Genomic DNA, 23,604 nt, shown 5'->3' with positions numbered 1-23,604 from the left:
ATATTAAATAATGTTACTAGAATATTACTAATATTACGTCTAATATTCTACGAATGTGCCCAGAATATTAATTAATATTAAATAATATTACGTGCTTATCGGTCTGGCAAATGTAAAGCAGTTTTACTATGAATATAATACTGGAATCCACGGTGCGCGCGCGCTCCAGTTTGATTGCGTGCTCCAGTGAAATTCGCCCGGCGATCAGGCTCTTTTAGTTAATGCGACGGCAGGCTCGCAAACGAAACGGCCCGTTCGCGGAAGCGAAGCTTCTGATCCGACAGTGCTCACGTCAGACGCGGTGAAGTCAGACGGAAATTGTCCGTGGAGTGTGTTTTCTTTTTACTATTTTTAGAAAAAAGCGAGATTACTCCGAAAGAAGGTTGGAATCTCTCGGGGAAGGAGGGCAGTGATCGCTGGAGAATTGGAGGTGAAAATACGTTATTCATTTGTGACAAGCGATTTTCGACGCGAATGAGTCTTAATGGTCGAGCGGTGCTGTGGGGTTTCCCTCAAACATATTTGTTCTTTTTAGCTGAACTGGCTAGTTCAAGAAATGTACGCACACTGAAGCGCGAGAATCTCATATGTACGCTTAACCACTTGAGTAGTATGCGCGCAACTATTGTGCGCGTTCTTGCGTCAGAAAGAACTCGCCTCATCTCTTCGCTAAAAATATTTCATTGAATTTAAAAGGTCGCTAATTTTACGTTCTCGATGTCAAGGAATACGAATTTCACGTCAAAATTCAGTCATTTCCAATCCCTGATTTCTGTTTTGCACTGCTTTCTGTTTAAAATGCACCTTAGTTTGTTTTATTCTTCCAAATAAGATTTCTTTCTATAACGGGAAATCCAACTAAGATATGTACAAATTTGTCTACTAAATTTTTCGTATCCTTTTAGGCCTCTAAATTTAATTGAAAAATATAAAGAAAGATAGGGGGAAAGAATGTTCTTCGAAATTTTCAGATTGAAACATTGACATATTCGGCAGGTAGTCAGTCACAGGACGGTTGCAACACTTTTTTTCTATAAGCCTCGGAAGTTGCAAAATGTCTGTATCAGGTAAATATTTACTCTCACTGATAGCTAAAAATCAATTTTGAAATTTTCCGTCGTTCTCGTCATACATTGAGCAATGCTTTAATTCATTTTCACGCGTACTTTCACTGTGTACAAGCATTCGAAATTATGTGCAGCCAATATGGCGCAAGCCTTACAAAGAAGTTAGTATGTCGCAGGTAAAGTTTTCAAGTATGGCATATCTCCTTAAAAGTCATGAGGAAAAAAGGCTAAAAAGGAAGATCACATGTCATATTAATCTTACTTATTTATTGGCCATTAGAGCAAGAGGTAAGTTTCCAGAATATTTTACAAATGTGATCGATTGACATTTGTAAAATATTCCGGGAACTTTCTTTTCGCCTTAACAATCTCAATAAACAGCCGTTTACAATACAAAGTTTTAACGTGACGAAAACAAAAAGAGATAGGCTAAGATGGAAGGTTCCGCGTTATGATAATGTTATGTTTTATAGTTATTTATTAATCGTTAGAGCAAGAAAGTTTCTGGAATATCTTACAAATGCGACCGATCGATCAGTCGCGAGTGTCATTTTCATGGACAGATCCTTTGATTTCGACGTATCTCGTGAGCATTCTGGGCATTTGTTTCCTCATTTCCGACGTTACCAAACAGGATGACTAAGAGTGGCGAAGGGCCGGGAGCCTTAACGAACCTCCGTGATATCGTTGATTTGCTGAATTTCTTGCTGCCGGTGATCCGGCGGACACAGGTCCTCGGCAAAAAGGGAGGACTCATGAGAAAGGCGCTCGCGTGCGCACGTGTCCATGTGCTTTCAGACACGCAGGTACGATAGAACACGATACAGTACAACACACTGAGAAAGAGAGACAGAGAGAGAGAGAAAGATGGAAGGGGGAGGGGGTTATCCGCGGAAGGAGATCCCGATGAACCAAATTGGTCGACACGCTGTGTGCACGCGAAATTAAAAAAGTTTGCTTCCAGGTCGATGCCTCGGTAAACGCCTCGGGCGCTAATTTCCCGACACTCGCGCTCGCCAGATCACGCTGGCAATATCAATTATCGCTATTTATTTGTCCCCGTGTGTGTCGATGCGGTTGTGAAGCGAGCCAAGTACAGTCGGTGCCATTTGCGCTGCAACATTCCCCAGATAAAAAATTATATATGATTTTTCGCCTTCACACTGACACACTTTATCCGAGGGACGTCTTTAGAACGTTATACAGGAACGTAGGTATTTAGGACGTCTTCTGAAATGTCTCTAGGACATCTCCTATAAGCACGTAATATTTAATATTTAATATATTAAGTAAAATATTACTGATATACAGAATACTGGGCATATTCTTAGGATATTAGACGTAATATTCTAATAATGTTCTAGTAATATTATTTAATATTAAGTAATATTTCTGGAATATTAACAGATGGTTATACGTTCACTCTTAACAATATTTAAAGAATAATATTATTTAATATTATTGTAATATTATATATTTTTTAAATATCCAACTATAAATATATCTTCTTTATTTATATACGAAAGCGGTCCGATAAGTACTTAGCCTACAAAAGAAAAATGAAAATTTTGGAAAAGTGGCGATTTATTTCTCAACATAGTCTCCTTTTAGCTCGATACACTTGACCCAGCGATGCTCCAACTTCTTTAACCCATCTGAAAAATACGTTTTCTCGAAGTCTGCAAAGTAGGCCTCCGTGGCGGCGATGACCTCCTCATTCGGCCAAATTGGTCGAATTGGACTACGAACTGCTGCCCCATCCACCGTATTCTCCAGATTTGGCCCCGTGCGACTTTTTTTTGTTTCCAAACTTGAAAAAGTCACTCGCCGGGCAGAAATTTGAGTCGAATGAGGAGGTCATCGCCGCCACGGAGGCCTTTGCAGACTTCGAGAAAACGTATTTTTCAGATGGGTTAAAGAAGTTGGAGCATCGCTGGGTCAAGTGTATCGAGCTAAAAGGAGACTATGTTGAGAAATAAATCGCCACTTTTCCCAAATTTTCGTTTTTCTTTTGTAGGCTAAGTACTTATCGGACTGCCCTCGTATATTAGGTTGTTCGAGAAGTTCGTTTCAAATTTCGTGCGCTCCGTGTTGCTACGGTAATCAATAAAAGCGAGAGCGCTCCAGACGATTTTGTTAGTCAACAAACGTTCCCGGATCTGTGAACCTGCCAAGGGAAGAGCGTTGTAGGCCTTTCTAAGTACAACCATCTCGACAGAAATCAGGTGCAAAGATGGAGAACCAGAAAGTCCACTTTCGCCATGCGATGCTGTGATTGCTTTTTATATATGTGTCGGACATGTGACAACTGCCCCTGAATATGCGGTCAGTTGTCCAATTTGCATGATTCTACTTAGAGCTAAATACTTTTTTGCATGTAAATATATATATAAAGCTAATATTTTTCTCTAAAAGCTAAAGGATGTTACATTAAAGTTTTATTTTTTCCTAGAAACTAAAGTTAGTTACATTAAAATGTATATGATATTGCGAAATATTTCGAGTATCTTTTTCCAATTAATATATAAAGAAAAAACATGTAAAAGTGTGCCAATAAGCCCCTGCCTGTCCCATGTGTAAGGCAGAAAATTGCGTGACTTTTAGCCTCGAAAATGGTAAAGTATACATGACAGGCGGTGTGTGTGTTCAATGACAGTATGCGTGTGTTTGCAGCAAGGTGGCGAGGTGGTGAGCGCGAAATCGCGCCGTTCGCGAGCGGACGGCCGTCTCTTTTTGTCCCATTGTTCCTCGACGAGCTTTATCATGTCAGCGCGTGAATCGGCGATCTCGCAACGGGCGATAAAGATAACGTCCCTCTCGCTTGGCTCGAAAATTCCCCGCTCCCCCCTCTCGGCTTGTAAAATTGCCATCCGCCGCGATCAAACGCCGCGCCGCTGGTCTTTTATTCGCGGGGATATCGCGCGCGCTCGTGCTTACAGGAGCGCAAGCACCGTGCGAGTGTGCGTACGGCTTCCTCTTCCTTCTTCACCCTCCCATCCGCACGCGTCCTCTCTCCACCTCCTCGTCGTCATCCGGCGTGCTCAAAGCACCGTCGCCGGCCTCCAAGTATTCCCGGAGTCAGCCATACAGGAGCTTAAAGCAATTTCGGCGAGGTGCGTGTCCCTGTGCGGTGGACAGGCGACTTGGTGAAATCTCTTCAGGGCGTCGCGCAGCGTCCCGATCGCATCGCCCACTCGCTCGTCCTCCATGCTCCCCAGACCGCGGCCGTAAAGCTCCTCACACTCCCGCAGGTATGCCAGCCGATCCTCCAAGCAGATTTTCTTTTGACAGCCCGGACATTTTATCAGCTTACTCGGCTGCTGCTGCGTTCGCGAATGCAATCTGCCGCATCCCGGCGTGGGACACCTGAGGGGGCAGAAATATCAAAAGGATATTCCGCGATTTTCTTTTGTGCGTTAAGGACTTCGTTACAACGAGAGGAGGAGGAGAAGGAGGAAAATGGCGCGTGGAGGAAGTCCGGACTCTCTCTCTTTCTCTCTCTTTCTTTCTTTTTCTCTCTCTGTTCGAATCGCACATATAATCGGCCGGAATTCGCCCCGAGACTGCGTTTGTTTAGCGATGGATTTATGCGTAAATGGCGAATCGATCCCGAGAACGTCCGAATGTAAAGTCCCGTTCTTTTTGAGAAGATCTTTTAACTCCAGAATACCAACGTCATCTCTGAGACGTAGATCTTTTTTACGAACCCCTTTCTTGCCCAACCAATCTCCAATTTGTTTTGTATTTTGAAAATATACGCACATATGTCACATTAAAAAGCTTTTCGAGTTTTCCCTTTTTTCAACACTACTTGTCTTCAAAATAAAGGGTTAACATTGCAGGATTAATAAATGGCGCGAGATACGAGAGAAATTCCATTAAAATTATAGTCATTTTCGGCAACTCAGCTATATCTTCTATTTGAAAGATAGTTCCTTGTTGCAGCCATCTTGATTAATGATATCAGAAGCGAGGAGACGTATGACGGAAATTTTTGCGAAATACATTGAAATAAGAGGATATGTTTATAACATGATATTTGCGATTGATTGAACATATTTGTAAAATATTATTTCGCAAGTTTTCCACGTGTTTCACGCAGTGAAACACATTCACTTGTTCAAACGCCACCTATTGAAAAACGTTATGAACTTTTGTTTCAACCCAACATAATTTGCAATTTTTCTCGTACCAGTATAAATATTTACACTAGCTAACAACTAGAAATATCAATTTTGAGATTTTTAGTCGTTTTCGTCATATATTGAGTAATGTTTCAACTCGTTGTTTCGTGCATATTTTCACGGTGTAAAGGCTTGTATAATTTTGTGCAGCCAATATGACGCAAACTTCGCGGAGCTTTAACGCGCTTTTATGAATATTATGAAAGTAGGGGGAAATAAGGTGACACTTCATTCGCCGTGCTCTGTATAACAATGCCAATAAATAGCTAACTTAACGTAGTGAAATTATGAAAAGAAACAGGCTAAAAGGGAATATTACACATGTCATGTTAATTTTACGGTTACCTATTGATTGTTAGAGCAAAAGGAAAATATGACATCCCCTTAAAGGATCACAGGACCTCGACAGGAGTAAAAATTAGGTAAAATTTGAGGAGTTCTAAAAAGCTGTAAATTAATATGAGTATTAATTTTGTGTTATATATGCCTATTAACACATTGCATGCGGAAAACGTACTTTTACGTTTTTTGCAGTCTGTCACTAGAGCGGATCACGTAAAAATACGTATTAGTAGATTTGTGCAGGGGAGCGGGTATCGTATGAATACGATGGGCATTGTAAGTGTGTACGGTGTTCGTGTTTGTGTTGCTAGGCAACGATTTCCATTGTTTCTTTTTAGAACTTTAGCTATTTTTACTTGTTGTTATGAAAAAATATTTTTGAATAAATAATAAAATTAAAAATTGCCTATTTTTCTTTCATTTTTAGTTCACTATTCTATATTTATTTATTCAGAAAAAATGTCGTTTTTTTTTTTAAATAATCGTAGAGCATATATTTAAGTGTAAAATAAAAAAAAGTTTCGTTGAGAAACACGAAGTAGTTATCGATTCATTGCGATTTTACTCAATACCAAATTCCCGCGAAATTCACGAAAAAACGCCCGCTACACGCGTAAGTCCGCGGCGAAATATACCCGCATGCAATGTGTTAAATACATTTAACAATATAAAAGAATAGATTTTATATAGGTGAATATAACATCATTGTCTCCAATTCAATTATTTCTGCAAAAAATCACATATCAACGATAATCATCTCGGCCTCAACAAGAGTGACCTGAAATCAGCGTCACTACATTTTTATTTATTTATTAAGGTTATAGTTATTCACTGGGGCGGATTTTGAAAAAGCAATATTTCCCAAAATGGGAGTTATAAAAAATCAAATTTAATCTTTCACTGGAAAATCCAAGCTTGTAAAATAAATAATTAAATGATGCTTTTGAAACGTGCGGAAAACCTCCGTAAACCGTTTCTCAATAGTACCTCAACGGTTCCTCGATGATATACCGAAAATCTTTTCACATTCTTGTAGTTTCTTTTCCGTACGGGTTATTATTACTAACATTACAACACTTAAGAGAAGAATATTTCTCTTTATCATGATTTTTCACTTGTGCGATTACAGTTACAAGTATTTCCTTCTTCATGTATTCGAAATATTTGCTCAGCGAGTCGTCGTCGATTTCCCGTCGAGGTAACAAAGCGTCGTGCGCGAAAGGTTGCGAAAGGGTATCTTAATGGGTATTAAATCGTTCCTTCTAGGAACAATCCCTCAATACCGAGCGAAGAAGAAGACGCACCCGAAAGGGCGAAGGACTTTACGCTCTAACAACCGGTCCCTTCGTCGTCATCGTGACTGTACACCGACGCGGCGCCTTTCTCATTGACCTCGATGCACTTAGGAGAATTACATTTGCGTTAGCGCGACGATGAAATAATTACTCGTAATTGAACTTTTGTTCGCGCGGCGAGGGCGGCGCGCTCAAAAGCGGGAGAGAAGCCTCGGCGGCAGCGCGCGGTAGTTTATTTCTCGGGGAAAAATACTGTCGTCCGACGGGGCTCGTTGTTGACATAAAGGACGCGTAACGAGTGGCGCTATCCGGCGCAGCAGAAAATTACCGCGAAACTGATAAAAGCACCTCGGCTCGCCGTCGCGTTATCCTCACTCGGCAAGGATCCCACGACGGCGGACAGAAGTACCTTTGACGAGAGCGTCCTTGCGAACCGTCCCTTTGAGAACTTTGCCTCGTTCGTCGGGGCGACTTGCGGTTTTTAACGATCACTAAAAACATCTACTAACTCCCCCCTCCCCCCATCTGCCCTCCTCCTCTTCCAAGCTGCTCCGGGGCTGCTTGTTATTCTCCTCGCGTGACATTCTTGCGCTTTTGCGGCTTTTGCTATCGCGAAGACCCACGTCTTCGCCGACCGTGTCTCTCTTTCCTTTCCTTTTGATCTTGCCTCTCTTTCTTTCTCTCTCCCCCGGTACTTTTCGAAAGTATCTAATCGCACACCACGATTCGACTCTTCTGGGATTCAAACTTTGCTCGAGGGAGGGAAGGAGATGTGAATTTTTTTCCACACGATTCCTCGTCAACGACACAGGTACCCGGGCCGAACATTCGAAAGTTAGTGCAAAGGTAACTGTCTGGAAGAGAAATGGTGCGACGAGGAATCATCTTTGAGCGTATTCACCTTTTCTTTTTCTCCCGAAACAACGGTGTTCATTTTTACGCGTTAATCAATATTAAATAAATTAACAAGCTAAGTTGTTTCTAGAAAAATATGTAAGCAAATGCAATTGTAAGTTTACACAATAGGGATAACACGTGTGTTTGTGAATAATACACAAAGCGGGGTGATAACTATTTTACGACCTTGAGTATCTTTGAAGTATGAGAGCTGGAGAAAAATTTATTTAACGGGAATTGCGTTGATATCAATGGTTATTGATCTTTAAGCAGCTTTTGTGAATGTGAACTTTTTTCATTTTCGCAACTAGTCGTTAATAAAATATTTTTATTCTTTGAAGATATTCGGTGGTAATAGCTGTTGCCTCGTCGAGTATAATAAACAGATTTCTCTCTATCGTAATTGACATCTCATTTTAATCCTGTTTTGGACCATCTACACCGAAAGAAAGAAACATTTGGATCGAAAAAATCAGCGGTCACCTTCATTTTAAAAAAATATTGTGTCCATTGACACAAATTACGCGTTGGCGCAATAATACGTTGCGTTGGTATAATTGGTGACTCGTAATCGTCGAATCAATTGATAACTCATTGCAGCAACTGTATAATTTGTCCCATGAACTGAACGTTGTGATTGAAAAAGCTTGTTCGCTTAAGCAAAATTTCGTTGATTCTACCATTTCTTCTGCTCGGTGTAGTGACAAAGTAGTTAACAAAACGACACTTAACGTTTTCTACAATTAAGAATGAAAAACTGCTGCTAACGCAAGAAAATGGAATCTTCCAATTTTTTTAATAATAGCTAGTGATCAAGTCTTTTAAAAGATCAAGTGTTCCCAAGTTCCCCTATTAGAGTTGCGGTACTAACAGGTAGGTATCGGAAATGAGTCAAGGAATACAGGAACTTACTGATTAGTTAAAAAAAGGAAGAAAAAGAGAGATATATTTAAAGATAGTTCTTTTCTCGTCACGGGTGTGTCAGCTTCACATTCTCTACACGGAATCTATACAAATGCATCTAGCATGTCCAGCTATATGTATCGTTATCCTCGTGCGACCTCTCGGAAAGAGCGTGAAAGACGACAACAGCTGAAATACAAACGCGTTTTCTACCGAAAATAATGAAAATCGATAGGGAGAGAAGTGTACTTGATGCTTCAGATATCTATTCTAGAATGAGGTGTGGGCACTCGACGAGGCGACCCACCCTAATTGTGCTTGGGGCAGTGTACGATTGCAGACGATTTGGCGAGCCCTCGTCGAGAGGTTCCGCTAGTAGTGAAAGATAGATAGATAAACAGAGAGAGAGAGAGAGAGAGGTAGAGACAGAGAGAGAAAGACAGAGAGAGAAAGAGAGAGAGAGAGAGAGAGAATGTGTGTGTGTGTTAACGTCGACCGTCTTAATTAAACGCACTTGGCATTATTTCCGATCGATATTGCTCCTCCTCGGTAATCCGTCGAGAGGGGAGACATCCGAGTGGGGACTCGGGTGGGGGAGTCGANTGGGCGGGCGGGAGAACTTGGTCCCGGTGCGGTGGTGTATCGATAAGACCGTTCATTTCAATTAAATTACTCCGTTAATGAGCTTGATGTCGGCGAAATTTAAATGGACTTACCTCAGCCTCGCGGAGTCGTTTGTCAGATTCTCAAAGCGCGGCCAGTCCTCCTGGCAGGCTTTACATGTGCAGCGGAACCAATATCTCGCGGCCAGTGTCCTTTGACGCTCGGCGAGGGTCCTCTTGGTGAATATCGGCCCGTAGTTTTCGGCAATAACGTCACCCGGCTGCAGACCGCGAGTCGCCCTTATTACAATGTGCCGGCCGACGAAGTATCTGCGACGTGACGACAAAAAAGTGTCCGATGAGGTGCGGCGAGCCAAGACGGCGGGCGGACGGTGACGAGGTGTATGTAAGGTACGGCTTCGAGCGATCCCGTCTCTCTCCGGTTCGTTAGCGCGATTAATCGTTAACGTTAACGTCTCGGCGATGATTAACAGTCACGGGCACGCGTCGGGACGACGAGCCGAGTCGCGCTTGTGTGAACATGCGCGGCGCGACACACGTGGGTAAAGTACGACGTGAGACGACGGGGCGAGGCCGAGGTGTGTCTCGTTCGCTGAATTAACTGAACGCGAATTAGCAGTTAGTTCGGTGGATTTTCACATGCCGGTTGTAATAAATTTGTGGCGTGTGACGTAAGAAAAAAAGAGAAAAGGAAACAGTCGTGTGACACGTTGAAACTTCTCTCTCTCTCTTTTCTCACGAAAAACGAGAACGTTAAATTTGCAGGGGAATCGCGCGAGAGGTGTACTTTCATTGCGGTCTGCCCGTTCGATCGCTGTGAACTAATAGTTTCGGAAATATGAAAAACCATTTTCGAACGCATAAAGCAAATTTCCCGTCGCGAAACATTGATACGCGTGTATACAAGGTGTTCCATGATAACCGCATGCGGAGTGAACCGGAAGATTCTTGATGCAAAGCAACTATTTATTGGTTAAAATTTCAGTCGAACGATAATTCTTGAATGAGAGCCTATTTAAAATTGTCGAATTAGCATACCAGGTCGCGCGCGAGACAGGAACAGAACCACGAAACGTCATATGAATCATGTCGGTTGCTTGCTTTTCTTCCGTCTCACAAAAAATTTGTGTAACTATGTACAATTACCGTTATTTTGAATGGAATTTCGATAATTCTTGAATGAGAGCCTATTTAAAATTGTCGAATTAGCATACCAGGTCGCGCGCGAGACAGGAACAGAACCACGAAACGTCATATGAATCATGTCGGTTGCTTGCTTTTCTTCCGTCTCACAAAAAATTTGTGTAACTATGTACAATTACCGTTATTTTGAATGGAATTTCGATAATTCTTGAATGAGAGCCTATTTAAAATTGTCGAATTAGCATACCAGGTCGCGCGCGAGACAGGAACAGAACCACGAAACGTCATATGAATCATGTCGGTTGCTTGCTTTTCTTCCGTCTCACAAAAAATTTGTGTAACTATGTACAATTACCGTTATTTTGAATGGAATTTCGATAATTCTTGAATGAGAGCCTATTTAAAATTGTCGAATTAGCATACCAGGTCGCGCGCGAGACAGGAACAGAACCACGAAACGTCATATGAATCATGTCGGTTGCTTGCTTTTCTTCCGTCTCACAAAAAATTTGTGTAACTATGTACAATTACCGTTATTTTGAATGGAATTTATTTGATACGAAAGAATTTCTTACCGACACGCCACTGAAAGAATGACGAAAATAATATGCTTAAATGACATATAAGCAATTTTTATACGAGCTGTCCTTTCAACGTTCAAAAAAATATTTGTAGTCCTGAGAAAAACCGAAATATTATTTACAACGAATATTCGAACGGCTTTACACGGGAAATTTTTCAGCGTGCGCGAGAATCTCTTACTCGCAGAATAAATGCTTGCATCGAAATAAAAGGCATGTATACTTCAAACATTTGTTATAAATAATATTCTATCAGTCTTTTTTCAAGGTTACAAATATTTCTTAAATGCTGGAACGACACATTGTTTAAAGAATTGTCGTTTAAGGGGATGCCAGAGTCGATAACGAAGTTGATAATTATCAAGTTTATTTGATAATTATTGCCTCTACGTTACTGATGCTTAAGCATCAGTATTAATTAATAACGTAGAGGCGATTTTCACAATGTTATGTTATATGAACACAATCATGATATTTTTTTGTGTTTCTCATATATATAGATTTGAAATGTAAGTGCGATATAAATATAAATGAAATCAACACGTAAATAGAATTAACGCGCTACTCTATTTTATCGTATTCCAACGAAAAATCTAAGATATATAAACATTTTTCTACAAATTTCTCATCTCTTTTTAGGCCTCTGAATTTTATTGGAAAGTTATAAAAATATTCCTCGAAATTTTCCTGATTGGAGTATTGCCACGTTTTGAACGTACAAAAGACTCCATTAACACTGTTCCTATGCATCCCCTAAGTATATAGTGACATTCGAAATTTCCAATTAGGCGCATCATTTCCGAATATTTGTGCAACATGACATGTTGATTATTCTGTGAACCGGCAACGATGTTTCAAAGCAGTAGTCATGATGCACAAATATTTAGAAATGATACGCCTAATTGCAAATTTCCGATGTCGCTATGTTTAGGGAATGGAGCAGCGTTAGTGAAGCCTTCTGTACAAGCTACAGAGTTCCTGTATCTCTGTACAGGTAAATATTTATTCCCACTGACGGCTAGAGATATCAATTTTCGAAACTTTTAATCGCTTTCGTCACACATTGAGCAATGCTTCAATTCACTTTCGCGTGTACTTTTACCTTGTGAAAGCATTTCTAATTATCTGCAGTTAATAAGACGTAAACTTTGCAGGAAAGAAATCAGTATTTCCTTAATAAAGTTTTCAAATATGACATCCCCTTAAGCATATTAATTTACTTCTCGTCGTTTTTTCCGTGGAGTCGGTAGGAAATTCTTTCGTATCAAAAATAGATTGTATTAAAAATAACGATAGATTTAGATATTACGCATAATCGTATAATAAAATATTTAATGTGATATAAGAAAAATAGCCTATATATGACTCGTTTGACATTTCGTGGCGTTTCGATCCTGACTCGCGACGCAATCTACAAGAAGAAAATTAGTCTACAAGAAAAAAATTAGTCTTAAATCAAAAACAGATATTCTCATATATACAATCAAAAATATTATAATCTTCTTGAAAGATTTTTAGTCTTGAGTTGAGTTCAAGTAATACTTGCATCAATAAGCTTGCGTAAGTTCAATCAAATCAAGACTAAAAGTGTCCTAAGAAGATTATGATACTTTTGCTTACGCATGAGAATATTCTTGTTTTAAGACTATTTTTTTTTTCCGTACCCCGTCAATTCGACAAAAAATCACCGAACGGGATTTTGGTGAACAAAAAGTTGCTTCATTTATTACCGGAAATCTCCCGGTGCATTCGACACGTGATTACTTTGGGATGCCCTGTTGGCTTGTTGTTGCTTTGTATCGTCCGGGTATTCTTTTCGATAAAATCACGCACGCATGCGGAGAGCAAGAACGAGGCGGAAGGCAGCAGTGTCGAAGGGTATTTATCAGCCGGCCATTTCGGAAAGAGGATATTCCGGGGTTACCGGCGAGGTGCTGGTTAATAAATCGAAAACCGGCCAGGGCGCGACGCAATTATTTCGCGATGAAATAATAATCGTAATCATCACAATGATTTCCCGACGACGTTAATAACGACGCGAACAATAACGATTCGCGCTTGCGCGGAGGCCGCGCAATACGGACGCGACATTATGAAGTAATGAGCGGGTATAATGGCCGTGTGACCCACCAAAGTCATCGCGGAGGCTTTAGCGCTGCTCCGAGTACACGCAAATCCACGTACTTAATTAGCGCTAATAGATTTGCAGTATTCATCGCGGCGGCGGTCGGCAGGTACGTCGCGGATGCGCGGCCGTAAATGCGCGGAACGACTTCATCCCTGCCAATTGTGTACACCGTTTCCCTTTTTCCCTTCTTATTGTTCCCCAACGCATCGAACGATTCATTTGGACGTTGTAATTGACGGATCGTTTGTTCAACCCTTCCTTCCCTCCCGTTCTTTCCCTTCCCCTTTTTCCAAAAGTACACGACGACAATGGGAATATAGTCCACGCGAATTACTCCGTCGTGTCCGGGAGACTTCGTGAAGTTTCCAGTTTCCGGAGAGAGAGAGGGGAAGAGGGAGAAGAGAAACACTGAGAGAAAAATATTGTTATTTTCGGGGACAACAATATCCTTTTTTCACTTCAACCACACAAAAATAGTCGAGAGAACTGTTTTTCTAGTAAACGTTACTATGTAGTGTCAGTGACAATAATCTTATGTGGACGTCGCTGCTATTTTTGTGATTAAAGTAAAAAAAATAGGATACTGTTGTACCCTGAAAATAACCATATTTTTCTTTCAGTGAACTTGACAAGTTTCGATCGCCGATATGCACGCGCGAAGATATATTCGTGCGCGTACACCCTGAGCCGAAGTTTTGATGATTCCCCATATTAACCCTGAGCAAATCCCGCTGAACTTGAAGGTCTAACGGAGAATGATGAGATATAACACTATACTGACTATTGTCCTACCTGTAGGAACGCTACAAATGGTAGCTCATTGTCGTTTCCTTCGTGATGGAGCTTATAGAAGGACCTGTTAAAGAGCGACCATAATGGCTCCAGGTCCTGTACTATAATATATCTTTGTGTGTATGTTGTGTAATAAGTGTCTTCGGAAAATAGATATTTAACGTTCAATTAACTTAATGCTCCACCTGCATACCTGCATTCAGTCTTTATTCTCAATTTCGACGAGCCGATCCTATCAATTATGTAACTCGGCCAACTGTAGGTAGCATACACGCGGCAAGTAAATGTTAAATAACCAAAATACAGGTGAATAAAACAACTTTTTGTTCACAGTATTTTTCTTATCCTTTATATTGTGGATTTATGTTTACCGGCGATGTGTTTGTTGACAATGTTTATTGGCGGAAAGTTCGATAAGGTACAGAGATTCAAAAGAGGCGAAAAAGAAGAATAACGCAAGAGGATAACAAAGATAACAGTTGTGTGTTTAATAATGCCGTGTATAAACACAGATTTAAATTCGGGTACGATATAATAACAAAAAATAGACTTTTTGTCATCTTGAGAAAAAAATACGTAGAAAGATATTGACGGTTATAGCGAAGAAAAAATGTTCAAGGTGAAACTTCACACACACATTCAAGGTGAAACTTGTGTGTGATCGAAGGAATGTTATTATATACCGAGGAAGAAAGTGACAGAGAAAATCAACGAAATTTTGCATAAACGAACAAAATCTTTTCGAGCACATTGTCCACCGAACATATTATATAGTCGCTGTGATGAATTATCAATCGTTTCAACGAATGGATTTGGTCAGCTACTGTATCAGCACAACGTATTATTGCGCCAATGCATAATTGCTCGGTGGGCATAACATCTTTCTGAAAGAGGATGATAGACTTTATCGATCCAACCGCTTTTCTTTCATAATATCTTTAGGTATAAAATATCTTTAGGTATAAATCAGCAAGTTTTGCGTTAGATTCTAAGGCCGGTATTGGTAGTTGCAAATTAATTCATAGCTGCAAATTATTCACGATCTTTGATTGAAAACGTAGTTAATTACAGACTCGTATACGCAGACCGTTATGCATGTTCGAATCAAAATTCGTCGCTTGAAACAAGTATAAATCGCGAGGCGTGATCGAACGATCATGAAGCTACAATCCCGTACGGAAATTTCCCGAAAATTCCCAAATATAGCATAGATTCTGATCGGATTACCCAAACTTATCCCAAATAAGATATTGCGATACCAATCAAAAATCCCATTCTTATCCCAATAATGAGAAAACTTTCGGAAAACGTTAGGCAAAACAAATGAAATCTATCTGGGCTTCTCATTTGGAATTGTAGCTTTATTTAGCTGATCAATCGGAATGGATCTTAATTAGATCCCATTTAAGATTCTCTATTCGGGAAACATAGATCCCATTTTGTCTGTTCAATGAAAAAATGTATAAATAAACGTTTAATTTAATTGTAAAGTTTCATATTATATATAAAATAAATAAAATATAATATAATAATAAAAGTATAATAAATATTATTACAAATACCAGAGACATTTATAAATTATTTCAAAAAGCAGTTGATCAAAATAACTGAAGCAGCTTGAGTATGTACGCTTTTTAAATATTTATACTTGTAAAATGTGCGTAAATGCTCGAAGCTTTTCAGATATTTTGCTCAACTTAAATAGAAATCCTAAGAAAGAAAAAAAGAAAACTTTAGGCAAACGTTGTACGGAGAAAATGGAATCTGCTTGGGTTTTCCTTTCGGAATCGCACTTTGGGCGAACGTTAGATAGAGAAAATGGAATCTGTCTGGAATATCCACTTAGAATCTCACTTTCGGGACATCACACCTCTGACCCGGATCTTCATAGATTTCCCAATCAGGATCTATAATTTCTTTGGGGAATCTTCACAGATTCCAATTAGATCCTCGACAAATTTCCTACAGGGGATAATTTGTTAAATGACGACGAACTCTAAGTGCCGGCCCAGAGCTTCAATTTGAATATCTCCTCGTAATCAGTAAGTTCGAGGAAACGTCCGAATCGCAGGTGTCCCGCGTGATTCGACACACCTGGAAACACACGATGTGTCGCTGCCTGCGTCTCGGCGTTCTCCGTCTTAGCTTCCCGCTGCAGCGTCCTGCATTCCTAGCCGCTTCATCGAGGCGCTTCACGGATACACGTTCGCACTCTTGCGCGGACACGATTCGCACGGAGGGTCGATTAAATGTTTCAGAAAACCGGCGAAATATTTTAATCGCCCGATCGTAAATAACTTCCACCGACGCACATCGTGGTGTGTGCGTCGCCCATCGGCTTCGAACAAAATGACTCGGTCACGGTGCGAGGGTACTCGAACAAACGGCAGACGGGCAAAGCACGGGTCATCCCCTGCCAATCGTCGCCCGCCAATCAACAATGCGCACGGTCGGTGCTCGCTGAGAGATCACTCTCGATCTCTCTCGAAACACTTTGGATTTTCGCAGACGATGAAATCGTTGTAAGAGAGGAAGAAAAATATATCTCGAGATAATTGTATGTCAAATAATTTTCGAATAAATATAATTCTCTTCTCTTTACGTGATTCTCAATACGGAGAAAATGGGGCAGTGAGTAAACATCCGCAGCGTTTCCAAGCGGGACGATAGTACCACGTAACGTCGTATCTGGACAGATTCTCCACCGATCCCTTCAAGTTCAACGGAATTTGCCAGGTCAATCTTCACCGGCTCGCGGTTTTTTCGGCTTTTCTTCCCAACCGAATAGAAATTCACTTAACTCGCGACAATATCGTGTAGTTTGCGTTTGCTTAAACATTTCGGTGTTTAACTAACCGTTGAAAACGTGAAACCGAAATTTCCACTCGCGGCACGTGCGAGTCGCGAGAGGGTGGGCGCCGTTCTCAAAGATTAACATGGCTATCCGCCGTCGCGCAATAACGAAAGGACTCGCGGGCGCTTTTTGCATGCGCCGACACTTTGCAGAGGAGACGGTTGGAGAGTAGTAGTCGGGTTGGATCTCCGCCAACAAAGGGGCTCGCTCGCGCTCAAGTGCTCGGAAAGAACTTTACTTAACAGACCGTCCGGGGCGGTCGCGTCCGACTCGATTAATAATTCCCGCAAGGACGCAGGCGATTGTGTACCGTCTGGTTATACTAATTAGCTCTCATCTGCCACGACGGTGGTCTACTCTTTCGCTCGACCATGTTATTAGTATGCAAATCAAAGCGAGTCGCGCGCACTTTGCCGGCCCGCCAAAGTTCGGCGAGACAGAGAGAGAAAGAGAGAGAGAGAGACCGTATGAGCGTGTAACATACGAATGTGTGTCTCCCTCTCTCTCTCTCTTTCTCTTTCTGTATATATGGATGAGTTAGTGTGTATGTGTGTGTGTGTAACCGTGGAAATTTCAAAGTACACACCACGGGGATTCTCGACATTGATCGCTTTGACCCGTTTCGACCGCGTCGTCGAGTCACCGCGTCCGCGAATTCACGGATGCGACAACGCGAACCTTTGAGGGCGGTCTTTTATTCGCCTAATTATCGCGCTCGACTCGTCACAGTTATTGAACAGCCATCGAAGGGACGACGATTGAAAATGAAAAAAAGAGATCCGACGAGGACGATCGTTTGTGCAGTAACACGGCGGCGGTAGGTATCTCCGGGAAATCGTGTTTTTCTCAGCTCGGCTTACTTATCTCACCCTTTTTCTTTTCTCTTTTCTTTAGCTCTTCTTCTTACTTCGCGCCGACCGTATCGCAGAATATATCTGGGATGTACCTATTTGATATATATATATATATATATATATCGATGTAAATATATCGATATATCTGCGCGAAGAGAAATAATTTATCGGCACGGTAAATTTTATGCCGTCGCAGGAAAATCTGTCAGTTATGTGGACAGTAAAGCGATTTATAAAGGAATATTAATTGCCATTCGCTGAATTATTTTTGCTGAATCAATAAATTATTTTGCTGTATAATAAATGTGTAATAAATTAGTAAATGTATACAGGAAGACACATTATTTTGTGTTAACTGCAAATTAACGTGACTTAAGGACAAATTCATTCGGCAGAGTATTTTTCATCCTGACGCAACCAAACGGTTTCTGCTCTAATTACGAATAATTCGCTAATTTGGTTGTGCCAGATTTGTCGTTGGGACACGTCAATTTGATATTAGAATAAAGTAGCGTTTTTCTATATTTCTTAATTTATTTTCACAGCAAAATATGTTCAGTGAATGGCAATTAATACTCTTAACAAATCGTTTTGCAATTCGCATGGTAACTAATAAGACAGACTTTGCTGCGACAACATCAAATTTGCCCTGCCAGTAAATTACTTCTCTCCGTGAAGACAACGCGAAGAACTGGAAAAAAGAAACAAAAAAAACAAATATACGAGGACTAGCAAGAAACCTTTCCGCTATTTTCGGTGCGCAATTATATTATATGTATAAGAAGATCGTATATATTTACCTTTAACAAATTCGGGTGTGTTTGTATTTAACAAATTTCGGTGTGTTTCGATCGTCGTGCTTTGAACCGCACAACAGTTCCAACTTCGGAACCAAAGCGACGACCGAAACATATGAGATTTGTTAAAGGTAAACATTCAATCTTCTTGCATGTAATATAATTGCATACTGAGAACAGCGCGAGTAAGGTCTCTTAACAACCCCTGCTAATTTGATTTTCCGTATTCTGTTATATTCTATTATAAAATGAGCGAGAGAGAGACTGGGATGTACAGATATCTCTCTCTCCCTTTCTCTCTCTCTCTTTCTTTCTTTCTCTCTCTCTCTCTCTCTCTCTCTCTCTCTCTCTCTCTCTCTAAGAAAGACATGTCATCAAAATTTCGAAATATCGAAGCGTCGAAGCCTCTTTTCCGCGAAGAAACTAATTCAAATGAAACTTGATTTTCTCCCTCACAAGAATCTTCATTTCCAGATATTCAAATAATTCAACTTTCTCGGAGCCAACATTATTATACTATTTCTTGCCAAAATATAAACTACGAAGATTTTCTTATTCGTTCATAAAAAGCAATGAATGTTTAACCGCGAAATGACGTTTCTTCAAAAGTTCTTTCTCCGGCTTAAATCTGTATAATTAAATAAAATGCAATCCAACTCTCCCGCAATAACGGGAACTCTTTATTAAAGCCCTCATAAACATACGAGCATTCCTGCGGACTTTGCAATCCGGCACAGTGTAAAATCCCGCACACCTCTAAGTCCTCAGGGTCCTCAAAGCTCCAAGTTACTGACGGAAGGTGCTGAATTACACGTTGCCGGCGCAAGATTAACGAGAAAATATGAGGCGGAAAGTTTAACGTCGAGCAAGTTTACACGACCTTCGCGGCAGCGGGTGTGTTAATAAATAACGAGCTGTTCGATTCGTCGCGCGCAACATTGTCAGGAGCATCGCGCACCGTTTCCGTGCGATTTCGACGTCGCGTGAAATTCGCGCGACACACTGCGGCGGCGGATTTATTTTCCCGTGGGTGCCGGCCGACGCGCGAAAGCCCGGCGTCGGCGCGCTCCTTTTCTCCTTTTCCCTTACCTCGTCACCGCGGGGTAGCAGTCGTGATTGAAACGGGCGACCGTCGGGTAAATTGCCACGCCGAGGTAGACCGGTCGGCTGCCGCGGAATCGATGCTGCGCGCTTAGCCGCGTCTCGAAGAACTCGTGGGCGTTAAATTGGAGCAGCTGGAGGTTCCTCAGCAGCAGGGCGGCCACGGTGATCTCGTCGGCGTCTGGGACCTCTGCAAACTCACGCCAAGTTTCCCGATATTAGTCGCCTCGTAGCTTCGCGCTCGCGCGCACGCGCACCGCCTCCTCGGCGGGAAACTTTTCGCGCTCTCTTCCGCGGAAGGAACAGCTGTTTCGTGACGTCATTCGCGAGAAATGACAGTAAGTTTCTTGCACAACATGCGGTTTTATTTTGTCGTTTTCCCCGAAGAACACGGTGATTTTCGTAATCTTGAAACCCGTGAAAAATGTATAGAAAACTAGAGATATCCGGCCGATGTGTCGTCACGCAGAGGCGCAAAATCATTCTCGAAATGACGGGTGATTATTCAGCCATATTCGGAAGGACGAATAGGAACGAAAAATCGGATCAGCTTCTAACCTGTATATTTGTTTTCAGTTTTGTCGAGATCTTTTATTTGACATCAACCGTCTATTTCACCGAATGGATAAGCACAGCCCGTACGCGATCGGCCGCGCTCTTTGTGAGGTGAGAGACAGAGGACAGAGGAGGGAGGGGGGTTCGTAAGAAATATCTGCGTTTCGGGAGACGCACGTTAGTATTCTGAGTTCAAACAGAGGCGATGCTCGCGGCAGTTCACGGTGTGATAAGTACCGTCATCCGGCGTGGGGCGAGCGAAAAAGCCGACTCTCTGCAGGCACTTGAGTAGGAAGGCCGCCATCAGCGATCTCTCCAGGAAGTCTTTGCTCGTCCGTCTGTCCTGGTGCGTCACCAAATTGTATGGTCCCGCGTCGACGCTCTCATCGCCGGCGCTCCCGTTCCCGCGGGACTTCATTGTACCCACCTTCTCCTCGTCGTGCTCCTTCGTCTCCTTCTCGTCCTCCCCCTCCTCTTCTTCTTCCTCCACTTTCTCCCGCTTCGTCGTCGTCGCGGTAATCCCCTCACTTCGCCTACCTTCCCTCAGTTTCCTCCGTCTGATTCTCCTCCTGGCCGACCTGCTCGGCGACTTCGCGTCGTGTATATCCGGCGTCGTCGCCGAAGGCGTCGCGGCCTTTTCGCCGGCGCACCCACTCTTCTTCCTCAGCTCCTCGTGGATCCTCAAACACTTGTACAGACCCTCCTGCGTCACCATCCGAAAGGCGAGCATGCTAAGCACGCTCATGCCGGAGCCTGTGGGGGAGAAATTTAAAAAGCGTCTCGTAATTAGCCGCCGTGAAAGGAGCCTCGTTTGGCGCTCGGGATAACGGTAGACGCGCTTCCGGTTTTATTTATCGAAGGCGAGGCTCCGGAAGAAATATGATGAAGTTTATTACGCGTCATTGGGAGGAACGAGCGTCGAATACGATGGACGTAACGAGACTCCTCGCCGAAAGCCTGCGATTGTATCAATTGCTAACACGAGTCTCGGATTGTTGATAACACCGAGCAGCATGAAAATTCGCCCTGAGGCTTAATAAGTCATTTCTTATGTGTTCCTGGCTGCTAAGTACAAACCTCCGCGCAGAATGTCTCTAACACATCGGAATTTTGGGAAATTTGCGAAAAATGGCAATTTTGACATTTTCCGATTTGAAAGGAATAGTTGAGACTAATACTATGAGGTAAAAAATTATTATTCCGAAGTTTATTTCACAAGTATTTGTAAGCAGCTAGCGTTGACTGTTATCGACTTATTTCTCTTATATTGATTACATCTGACAAACGCTTTCAACACTTATTCTATAATAATAAAAATAAATATGTGAAAAAATGTGAATAAGAAACATAATATAATTTTTTAACACTAATCCAAGTTTATCAGGAAATGAACAGACTGATACGTCAATTAAAAACGTTTCAAAATAATGATGGCCTTTGATGGGTTAAAAAGTTCAAAAAAATCTGCAGCATTCGCAAAAAATGTAAAAAATATTACATTGTGGTGATAATCGACAGAAGGGTGGGAGGGAGTGCTCACGCATGATCTTACCTATCAACAGGGCCAAGATTTTGCACTCGTACTTGTGATACGTCGCCATCGCGGCGTCTCTGCACTTTCCGCCGCAGAAAGCGACGCTGCTGCAGTCGGGGCATCCGACCGGCGCTCTTAGTCTAAAAATTTCCGGCTGGATATTCGTAAATCGATCGAACCGGGAAACGGGGTTAGCGGGGGAGGTAAATTATGCAAATTGCCGAGGAAAAGCCAAGAGCGCGGGAACTTTCGCCGTCGTATGCGCGAACGGATCTCTCTCTCTCTCTCTCTCTTTCTCTCTGTTCATCGTTCGATGGATTCAATCGGAGTGACGGGTTTAAATCCATCGATCAACAATTCCGAGTGTACAGAATGGGCCTCCCTGAACGCGAGGCGGATCTAACGAACTAAAATCGAGACTCGCGCGAAACTCGTACGAAAAATTGCAGCGGAATCTATCGATCGAATTTATATCTTCCGACGAGAGAGAGAGAGAGAGAGTTCGACTGGCGGTACAGAAAAATGCAAAAGACACCCGACACGACGAACCGGAAAAGATCGCGTCGTTTTTTTACTTCTTTCCCTCTCTTTTTATTCCCGTCCCTCGAACGTTCCCTCTCCCCCTCCCCCCGCCCCGGACATCGTTGCACGGACGTAGTTCGCGCAACGAGCGAATTCCGCGCGCGCGGTGGAATTCTTTGCGCCTTGTTTAGCGCGCGGCTTTTACCGTCGCGTAATAACGAGTTCCTGTCCGCGCATACGGTTCGTCACACGCGCCGCTCTCGGGTTAATGAAATCCCGTTTTCTCCCTCTCTCGCTGCCGCTGAGTTTATTCGTAAAAAGCGGGGGGGCGGGCGGGTTTACCGCGGGCCCGCGTACAGACAAAGCGAAAGTTACGCGGAGGATTACGCGCCGTCCAAGGATTGTCCATTAAATTCGGGACACGGACGCGGAAACGGGAACGGGAGGAAGGGAGAGAGAGAAGGGAAGGGGGCTCGGGCGGGGTGAGCGGGGTGGAAGCCGGCGGCAATTTTCTCCTCACCTCGAGTAACAATGCTGACAATGGGTGCCATAGAATTCGGGTAGGAGACAACCCGCCAGCGGTGGCTCGACTACCAGAATATCGCCCGGATGTATTTCCCTGGTTGCGACGGCGTGTTTACCCGCTGCCGCGGTCTCACGGATTTCCAGGGAGTCGGACGACCAACGCAGCTCGTCGAAATTAACAGCGCCATTTAACGGCGCGCCCCCTAAGACACGTGCGGTGTTTTCTTAAAGAGTGAGAGAGAGAGAGGGAAAGGGGGGGGGGGAAGAGTAAGAAAGAGAGAGAGAGAAAGAGGGAAAGAAGTTTTCCTCCGACCCCGGTGTGGCGCGAGATCGAGTTCGTCGAACGGCGCGCAGTCGGGGAGTTTCGTGCAACGTACGTTAGCTCGTACGTTCCTTACGGTGGATCACCTGGTCTCCGCGTGTAAAAATAATTGTTTGTTGTTGCAGCGAAACGATCGTTGCACATTCGTTGGGACGTGGTGGTGGTAGAATTCAGTTGGTGCACAAATGAGCGAATTACTCGGTAATTAAAGCGGAAACACAGTTTCGTCGTATAGAAAATATTCCCCAACCGGGTGAATCTGTCCTTGGGACGACGTTAATCCGCCGATAGAACAGAACAGTGTTTTTCGGCAATTTATTCTATACGAGCGAGATCGTTCGTGGATTCAGCTGTATAATCCGGCGAATTAACGGTATTCTTAACAAATCGTTTCGCTGTCCGCTACAATAACTGACAGATTTTGCCGCAACGGCATTTGGCAGCAAATTATTTTCTCTCTCTCTCTCTCTCTCTCTCTCTCTCTCTCTCTGTGGAGCACATAGAGAAAATGACTTGCTTTTGAGAATTTGAAAAAAAAAAACTGCACGTACATCGTTTTATATTTTTACACATATAATCATACAC

The 23,604-nt window shown here is 42.5% G+C and overlaps 1 protein-coding gene across 1 annotated transcript; it reads right to left on the bottom strand.

Annotated features, from left to right (window-relative positions):
* Positions 1-3,488: 3,488 nt before the first annotated feature.
* On the bottom strand, positions 3,489-22,900 carry LOC106744316. The gene is made up of 6 exons (XM_014618986.1): positions 22,693-22,900; positions 21,669-21,790; positions 20,354-20,869; positions 19,550-19,751; positions 9,405-9,620; positions 3,489-4,433 (listed from the first exon to the last, which is right to left on the bottom strand). The coding sequence occupies exons 2-6, from the start codon at positions 21,715-21,717 to the stop codon at positions 4,109-4,111; spliced, it is 1,308 nt and encodes a 435-aa protein (XP_014474472.1). The 5' UTR covers positions 21,718-21,790; positions 22,693-22,900; the 3' UTR covers positions 3,489-4,108.
* Positions 22,901-23,604: the final 704 nt, after the last annotated feature.

The sequence above is a fragment of the Dinoponera quadriceps genome, unplaced genomic scaffold, assembly GCF_001313825.1.
Source record: "Dinoponera quadriceps isolate SergipeBrazil2010 unplaced genomic scaffold, ASM131382v1 scaffold1383, whole genome shotgun sequence".
NCBI lineage: Eukaryota > Metazoa > Arthropoda > Insecta > Hymenoptera > Formicidae > Dinoponera > Dinoponera quadriceps.
The sequence above is the reverse complement of the archived record's forward strand: the minus strand, read 5'-3'. Positions and strand labels throughout refer to the sequence as shown.